At 42.0% G+C, this 9438-nt stretch overlaps 1 protein-coding gene across 1 annotated transcript; it reads right to left on the bottom strand.

Moving 5' to 3' along the window:
- Nucleotides 1–4218: 4218 nt before the first annotated feature.
- Nucleotides 4219–4953, bottom strand: LOC123944928 (ferritin heavy chain-like). The gene is given in 2 exon segments (XM_046010376.1): nucleotides 4219–4461; nucleotides 4464–4953. Coding segments are annotated over 2 exon segments (549 nt in total). The 5' UTR covers nucleotides 4939–4953; the 3' UTR covers nucleotides 4219–4387.
- Between the last annotated feature and the right edge of the window lie 4485 nt (nucleotides 4954–9438).

Here is a 9438-nt window from a genome sequence, read left to right on the forward strand (position 1 = left end):
CTTTATCTGTAGTGTCATTTGCTAATATCTTCTCCCATTCTGTGGGTTGCCTCTTTGTTTTCTTGATTGTTTCCTTTGCTGTGCAGAAGCTTTTTATCTTGATGAAGTCCCAAAAGTTCATTTTTGCTTTTGTTTCCCTTGCCTTTGGAGATGTGTTTTGAAAGAAGTTGCTGTGGCCATTGTCAAAGAGGTTGCTGCCTCCATTCTCCTTTAGGATGTTGATGGATTCCTATGTCACATTGAGGTCTTTCATACATTCAGAGTTTGTCTTTGTGTATGGTGTAAGAGAATGGTCGGGTTTCATTCTTCTGTATATAGCTGTACAATTTTCCCAGCACCACTTAGGGAAGAGACTTTTTTCCATTGGATATTTTTTTCTTGCTTTGTCGAAGATCATTTGACAATAGAGTTGAGGGTCCATATCTGGGCTCTCTATTCTGGAACTGGAGGAGGTTATGCTAAGTGAAATAAGTCAAGCAGAGGAGGTCAATTATCATATGATTTCACTTATTTGTGGGATATAAGGAATAGCATGGAGGACATTAGGAGAAGAAGGGAAAAACTAGGGGGGATGTCAGATGGGGAGATGAACCATGAGAGACTGTGGACTCCGGGAAACAACTGAGTGTTTTAGAGGGGAGGGAGGTAGGGAGGTAGGTTAGCCCAGTGATGGGTGTTAAGGAGGGCACGTATTGCATGGAGCCCTGGGTGTTATATGCAAACAATGAATCATGGAACACTGCATCAAAAACTAATGATGTACTGTATGGTGACTAACATAACATAATAAAAAAAATAAAAAGAGTGTAATAATTCTATATAATAGGAGGGAAAAATAACTGCTTCTTTCCAAAGATATGATCTGGCAAGAGATTACATAGTAATGAGTTTTGAAAAGAGTAGAGTAGAGAACACTTTACCATATTTTTTGGCACACAAAATGCATGGCCTCATGTGCAAGTGTGTAATAAAAACTGAAATAGTGTATATGAAATTCAGTATACTTCCTCTAGTGCCCTCTTCTACTTCATCCATAGCTATGTGAAAGTGCAGAGTGGAGTGGCTCTGTGAGGTCTGAAGGACGAACTTATACGTCCACCAAGGCATGTGCAAAGGTGGCTTGGTTTGTGGCCCCATGTCTTTGTGCTGTATCCCCAGTGTAGCTCTAGTTTAATGAGGTCTTTCTACAATCTTACTTCAGTTTGAGAAATAAACAACACTTTTTAAAGGAGATTTCTCTCAGAGTAGATTCTTCTGCGGAGTTGTTGATGGCTCTTGTATGGCCAACTCTTACTCACTTGTAAGCATATGGTCTTTATGGTAGGGCTGCCCAGTTATTTAAAAACTGCCCAACACAGAGTCTAATCATGTAACAGATGCACAGATGGTGCTGGAATGAACACACTGGTGGACCCTGAAGTTAACTTCCCTCATTCTCTGCTGCATTTTAATTTGTTTTGTGACTTATTGACAGTGGATTTGATTAGAGCAGAAATCTGCTAGCTAGTTTCCAGGTGTCATGAGCTGTGTGTCTGGTAACCTCATGGAAGAGAGAGAGAGAGAGAGAGAGAGAGAGAGTGTGTGTGTGTGTGTGTGTGTGTGTGTGTGTGTGTTGTCTGGTTAGTGTTAGGTTTTAAAAATCTTGTCTTTGAGTAATACTTTAGAAAATATGACGCCCCCCCCCAAAGCCAGATAATTGAATAATATAGTAGCCAATGCTGTATCACGAGACTTGGACAATGAGCACATAGACTTTTGTGCTGGAATAGACCATTGGAAGCAGAAATAAGTACGAGTATTATACTCCCTGAAGAACACCATATGTAGGATTTTGATATTTCTTATGGGTCTGGTTTTTAATAACTAGCTGTGTGGGCAAACACAACTAACCTACTGGCCTCATGTTCTTCATCTGTGAAATAAGAGTTGCACAAAATCTTAGTGCTTTCCTTCCAAAAAGTTTGAAAGTCATCTTTAAATAAAATTATAGGGGGAAATAAATTATATAAAAGAAATACAACCAGAGCTGTGATAGAAGTAGAAACGTTTAAGAATCTAGGACCAAGAAATGCAGATGACATCTTACTAAGAAAGTAGCTCAGTAAGCTGAGCTGTTTCTAGTGAGTGATAGGGGAAGGACCGTGGTTTCTTCCCTGTACTAATAATACAATCTGGGCTATGAAATAATGTGATATGTGGGTTTGTAAAGCTCCTCATGTGCAAACCAAGGGCGTTTGCAGACAAGCATGCTGCCTGGGCAGTGGTGGTAAACTAAATCTGGGCTTGCTCCATGTTGAATTTCGAGATGGGTGATTTCGTCCTCAGCATTCTGTCACCTTCAAACTATGGAATTCTGTTTCTGATCCTCCCAAGGACAAGAAGATGTGAAAATGTACAGTCCTCTAAGATAATCATCTATTTCTCAAGCAGTGACACTCCTGAAAAAATTTGCCTGTGGTCAGAAGCTGACATACTGTAGTTTTAAACAGGGTCCTGAGAGTGATCCCATTTCTGGGTGATTTCATGAACAACCTCCTGGGACTTGGTTATCTGGAGATGATTTTCTACCAGACTGGGAACTACTCAGTCCTTCAACATTTATTTTTTTATTTTATTTTATGTAAGGGCCTGGTTGGCCAGAGGGAGTCATTCTGTGTTTATGTAGTGAACTTAGATTGACCCCACCCCTCCCAGAGGAACTTACTTGCAAAGCCTAGATGCAAGGGCGGGTCAGGCCAGGTGAAGACATCCAATCAGTGCGGAGCACATATATCTACTAGGGTAAATTGAACTTCAATTGGTAACAATTCTGTGTTACGTAGCAGTTTTTTTGTGTGTGTGGCTGACCTAGCATGACTGTGCAGTTTTCTCTGTGTATTGCAATCCCATTGGCCACCTGTGTGTGGGCGGGGCTCAACCATCTCTATAAAAGCTAGTCTGTGAGTCTGCAGCTATATATATATATAGCAGGAGGAGTCAGAGTAGCGGGTAGGGGAGCCATTGGGAGCAGCCTCATCAGCCCCGCCGCCCCAGCAGCAGCAGCACCAGCAGCAGCACCATCAGCAGCAGCACCAGCAGCAGCAGCGCTACCGCGCCGCAGTGAGCGGCCCCGCCACCCCTAGCAGCAGCAGCAGCAGCGCCGTGGGGAGCGGCCCGCCGACGGAACAGCAGCAGCAGCAGCTGCAGTAGCAGCGCCGAGCAGCAGCAACAGCAGCGGCACCGCGAGCGGCCCCGCCGTCCGAGCAACAGCAGCACCAGCAGCAGCAGCACCAGCAGCAGCAGCACCAGCAGCAGCAGCACCAGCAGCAGCAGCACCAGCAGCAGCAGCACCAGCAGCAGCAGCAGCAGCAGCAGCGCCACCGCGAGCGACCTGCCGCCGGAGCAGCAGCAGTAGCAGCAGCAGCAGCGCCTCTGCGAGCGGCCCCGCCGACGGAGCAGCAGCAGCAGCACCAGCAGCAGCAGCAGCAGCGCCGCAGCGAGCGGCCCCGCTACCCCAGCAGCAGCAGCAGCAGCAGCAGCAGCAGCAGCAACAGCAGCAGCAGCGCCGCCTGGAGTGGCCCCGCGGCCCTGAGCAGCAGCACCAGCAGCAGCAGCGCTGCCGCAAGCGGCCTCACCACTCTAGCAGTGCCGCCGCGGGGACTAGCCTCCCAGGAGCCAGCGGTGCAACCTCGTCATCGGGAGTGGCCTCGCTAGGAGCACTGCTGCCCGAGCGTCATGAGCGTCGCCGGGCACCGGCCTCGCCAGCCGCGCATCCACCTCGCCAGGGAGCAACACTGCCGGAGTGTCATCATTGGGAAGCGGGAGTCGTTGGGTAGTGGGAGTCGTCGGGTAGCGGGAGTCATTGGGTAAGGGAAGTAATTGGGGTCGGTGTCCTGGTCTTCGGTACCTCTTTGTAAGAGTCGCCCCAACTGGTTGATTTGATTTTCGATGCTTGGCATTGTTGAGAGCCTCGTTGGCTGCGGCCTCGTCCAGGGAGCAGCCTCGCCGGGAGCATCCTGTGGTACACTGAAGGTGGGGCAGGGAGCCTCCAGGAAGGACCCCAGGCCAGGGAGGCGGTGGCCCCTAGCAAGGCTCGGGCACCTGTCGTCAGTTTGGTTTCTAATGCATGGGGCCCGGGCACCTACCGGTCAGTTTGGTTTCTGATGCATGGCACGAAATAAAGCTTTGCTTGATTTTTGCTTTGTGTCAGTCTTGTTCCTTTGATCACAGACCCTAACATTTTATTTATTTATTTTTTGGGGGTACCAAATTACTTTATTTGAAGGAATGGTACAAATGAAAGAGGTTAAGTAGATGTTTTGGTACAACTTATAGAAAAGGTAAAGGTAACCTCAACACGCATGCACGGCCTCAGGGACCAGGTGGCTCTGGGAAGACAGCCTAAGGCTTAGCTCTCACTATCACTGTTTCCCAAGGTGTGCTTGTCAAAGAGATACTCTGCCATGCCAGATTCGGGGGCCCCATCTTGCGCAGGTTGGTTACGCGGTCACCCAATTCTTTGATGGATTTCACCTGCTCATTCAGGTAATGAGCCTCAATGAAGTCACACAAATGGGGGTCATTTTTATCAGTGACCAGTTTGTGCAGTTCCAGTAGTGACTGATTCACACTCTTTTCCAAGTGCAATGCACACTCCATTGCATTCAGCCCGTTCTCCCAATCATCACGGTCTGGTTTCTTGATATCCTGAAGGAAGATTCGGCCACCTTGTTGGTTCTGCAGCTTCATCAGTTTCTCAGCATGTTCCCTCTCCTCATGAGATTGGTGGAGAAAATATTTGGCGAAGTTCTTCAAAGCCACATCATCGCGGTCAAAGTAGTAAGACATGGATAGGTAGTCGTAGGAGGCGTAGAGCTCCAGGTTGATCTGGTGGTTGATGACGGCCTCCGAGTCCTGGTGGTAGTTCTGGCGCACCTGCGAGGGGGACACGGTCGTCATGGCAGTGGCTGAGGAGAGGCGGTGGCGGGCAGCGGCTGCGCGGCGCTGGAGCGGCGACGGGGGCCCTGGAGCGGTCCGAAGGCGCTGTGAGGAGATGGCGGAGGGCTGGCTCCGAGCGGCCGGCTGGGCGAAGGGACGAGTTCCAGGTTCTGTCCAAGCACTGTTGAAGCAGGAACCCGCGGCGACTCTCGGCGGAGATCTTCAACATTTATTTAATGTCTGCCATGTGCCAGGGATATGTCCAGTGCAAGAGACAAAAGAAAACTCTTCGTCTTCAAGGAAGTTAGGGTGTAAAGTGGGAGACTGCCGCACAAGCCAATAGTTCTAATGCAGTGTGGTGAGTCCCATGGAGGTCTGGATAAGGTGTTGTAGTGAGCAGAGAAGTAAAGCAACTCAGCCTCGTGGGGAGGTATCCTGGAGATGACACCAGAATAAGCTGAGAAAGAAGAGAAGAGGAGGAAGAAAAGCCTTCTGTGCAGAGGAAACAGTACTGGGGCGCAGAGGCAAGAGACAGTAAGAAGAGTCAAGGATCTCCAGGTACTTTGCTGGAGAATCAAGAGAGAGAGAGACAGAGACAGAGACAGAGAGAGAGTTAGAAACAAAGCTAGACAGGTGGGCAGAACCTGCCTCACATGCCACAGTCAGGGGATTGAACTATTTTTCTGAAGTGTGGAGATCTCTGATGGAGTGCAAGTAAAATTATTCAAGTAATTGAATTGAAAATTAAGAATGCTCCTCAGTTTTGATACTTTTTGAACTTAGAAACTGTCCATTTCATCTAGGAATTTAACATTATTTTTACAGAGTTTTTGCAAACTACTCATAATTCTTTTAAAAATCTTATTCAACTTATTCAAGTTGAACTATGCAAGTAGGGAAGCAACAAAATATAGATTCATGTATTAGGAGGCTCTCCCTGTAATATAAAAGATCCCCTGGGGTGGAATGGTGGGGAGGGAGGGAGGAGGAATGAACTTAAAGGGCTAGGGGCCAGTTATAGTACGGTTTGAGGACGAAGTGATCAGTAGCAAATGGAAGGTTGTGCCCTCTAATTATTCTTAAGCCATCCTTTCATTTCTCAGTAAACTCTACTTGGTCATGGGAGAAATATATATACACACACATATATACATATGTATACATACATATATATGTATATGTATATATATACATACACACACATAGATATATTTATATTTGTGTTCCATTGGATTCTATTTGCTAATACTACATTAGAGATTTTTACATTGACATTTATTAGAAAGATTGATCTTTTTTTTATTGTGTTGTGTTAGTTACCATACAATACATCGTTAGTTTATCTTTATTTCTTATTTGTTTTCTATGCTTTGAAAGAGTGTAAATAATGTTTGACAAAAATGCATTTTTGCATCTTTTTGACCTACTCTTGTTGGAGGTGGGCAAATGAGGAATAGTTGTTCTTTGGTCCCAGAAGAGAAGGACGAATAAGCAAATTTATACTCATGAAAAAAATTAAGAATGCTCTCAGTTTTGATACTTTTTTAACTTAGAAACTATCCATTTCATCTAGGAATTCAATATTATTTTTATAGAGCTTTTACAAACTACTCATAATTCTTTTAAAAATCTTATACATATGAGGTTTCTTTCCCCCTTAGACTCATTGTTAATGATCTGTGTTTGTGCTTTCTCCTTCTTAGTTTTTGTTTAGACTAACTGCTGATTTATCTCTATTTCTTTTCCCCCTAAGAATCACCTTCTGGTTTTATTGATTAAGTTTACTTTCTCTCTTTTGTTTTATAATATATCAACTTCTGCTTTTTATCTTAAATAATTTGTTCCTTCTGCTTGCCTTAGGTTTTATTCTTTTTAAATTACTGAGTTGAATTCATATTTAGTAATGTATTTAGAACCTCACTTTTTTTTTTTTTTACAGTGCATAGCTTTAGTTATTGACATGGGGTTTTATTAATGTAGAGTTTTCAGTATTATTATTATTTGCTAGATATTCTGCAACTTTGGAGGCAATAAAGAAATCATGACTAGAATTGTTAAAGAGTGAGTTATAACATTTCATGTGGTTGGTTTTATTAGTTATTAATTTCTACTCTAATTGCATTATAAGCTAAGAGCATGGTCATTACTGTCATTACCATTTGTTTTAAAATACTTTTTGTGTCTAATGTGTGGTCAAGTTTTATAAATGTTTTTAGAAGTATTAGAAGTCTCTTTGTTTTCAGCACTGGAATTACAAAGATGTTAATCTGATGGATTAGATTCCAGATTCTTTATACCATCACTCATTTTGAGAATTTGACTTGTTTGCAACTGAAAGAAATAAATTTAAATCCTTCTCCATTTGGAGCAATCTCCTTAAATTCCCCGTGTTTTAAGCTTTATGTGTTCTTATGTTACAATAATTGGAATGTAAAATATAACAGTAGTTATATCTTCATTTGAGATTGAACATTTTTATAATGTTAAACTACTCTTTTGTCTTGTTTAATGCTTTTTGCCTTGAAGTCTTTCTGGCAGACATGACAAATTAATGCCAAAAGAGAGAGAGAGAGAGAGAAGCCAGAATCACTTGTCGTATCATTCATTTTACTTTTAACATTCCTGAATGATTGAGACATATAGGTAGTTTTTGTTTATTAAATACAATTTGAGAATCTTTAAAAAATTAATTTTATTTCATATACATATATAATGTTTATTATATATATAATGTTTCAATTCTATCATCTTGTATTTTCTCTTTCTAATGCTTCTGTTGCTTTTCATCTTTTGCTATATGGTTATGTCTTCTTTATTTTGGTTCTGTTGCTATCTTACTATTGATATTTTGAGAGATTTATAATCTGGATCTTAGTTCCTCTAGTGGTTACCTTTATGATTGTTAATATTTTTTCAAGTTAGGTCTATTGACTCCTTGCTATGAAATATGGGAAAATCCTATACCACCCCTACACCACTACCTTGCTTTTTATCCCCTTTATTTTCACAGTGTTACAGTTTATAACACTTCTAGTAAATGTAATAAACTACCAATGGCTTCAGTGTTCACCACCAAGTCCTTAAATATCACAACTCCCTCATTTCTGGTTATTTCAGCTTCTCTTCTGAGGGGCTGGAGTTCATTCTCTCTCAGTTTTTCTCATTAGAGCCTATGATTGTTATATTCTGACTCTTTGCATAATTGCAAACACATGGCTAATGACTATATTCATGATTGATAATTGGTTGGTTTGAAATTATTGGGGGCATGCATATTTCTCTCCAGACCTCTCTAAACATTGCTTTGACGTGGAGGATTTTATAGATATGTTATACTAATCCAATGCTTCTAGTCTCACTATTATTATATTTACATATACATTATACACACACAGATATATATATAAAATATTTAATTAGAAGATATATAGATATAGATATAGATATAGATATATCATCATATGTTCTAATTTCATTATTGCTTTTTCTCCTGAAGAGCCTTTAATACCATATGGCCTCTGGAGGGCCACAAACTATTATAATATCTAAGATTTTTCTCAGTCCCCCTTACCCTACAAGAACCAATTTTTGTCCCCTTGGGGATGATGTCATCCCTGTTGACAACATGTGTGCCAACCTTATGCCCCGTATTCTCTTGTAAGTGACTTCTTTGGTGAGGATCGTGTTTTCCTGTAAATTTTCTTGGGCCACAGTGTGATCTTTGCTACTACAGATTTAGGGCTTGCTTGTTTCTCTGCCAACTTTTATCATATTTTTGAAAAAAATTTGGGGTCCATCTGTTCCATTCCCTTCTTGAGAACTATTAATTATGTGTGTATTAGCCATCTGCTTTCATCTTCCACGCCTCTGATCTTCTCTTTAGCCTCTTCTTTTGTTCCTTTTTTTCCATTTTATTGCCTAGCTTCAAAGAGTCCATATCACTACATTTCAGATGTCTCTCTTTTCCTTTTTGCTGCTTTTAATGTTTTACATTTTTGTAGTGGTTTTATTATATCCTCTTTCTGACTTCACCACCATACTTTCTCCTTTTATGTGTGTTCTTCATTTTTCTTTTGCCTTTTGCCTTTATTTTCTCTTTCTGGTATTTCCATATATCTATGCTCAGATTTTGAAATAATCTGCCCCTTCTCCCCTTCTCTGGGTATGCAAACCACCAGCCAGGAGATCCATGAGTATTTGAAGTATAGCTTTCGTCTGGTGATTTGTACTTATTTATTTTGCTTAGTTGGGTGTAGGAAGCAGGTGCAAATCTGACTGCTCTTTCTGATCTCTCTTCAACTTGCTCATCTCTTGCTTTTTTCAGCCCAGGAATTATAACTGGAGAATGTGAAGATAGAAACAATACTTCTTCAACCCTTGTTCTCCTGTTCCTCACTGTGTAATAGCCTCCATGATGATCTCAGCATGGACTAGGGGTGCACTTATACTCATCCTTCCAGGTAAAACTAGCTCCCTTGGGGTCTCAGTGATTTTTTGAAAAAATCTGTATTCTTATTAAGA

Source organism: Meles meles, chromosome 6 (genome assembly GCF_922984935.1).
Source record: "Meles meles chromosome 6, mMelMel3.1 paternal haplotype, whole genome shotgun sequence".
Lineage (NCBI taxonomy): Eukaryota > Metazoa > Chordata > Mammalia > Carnivora > Mustelidae > Meles > Meles meles.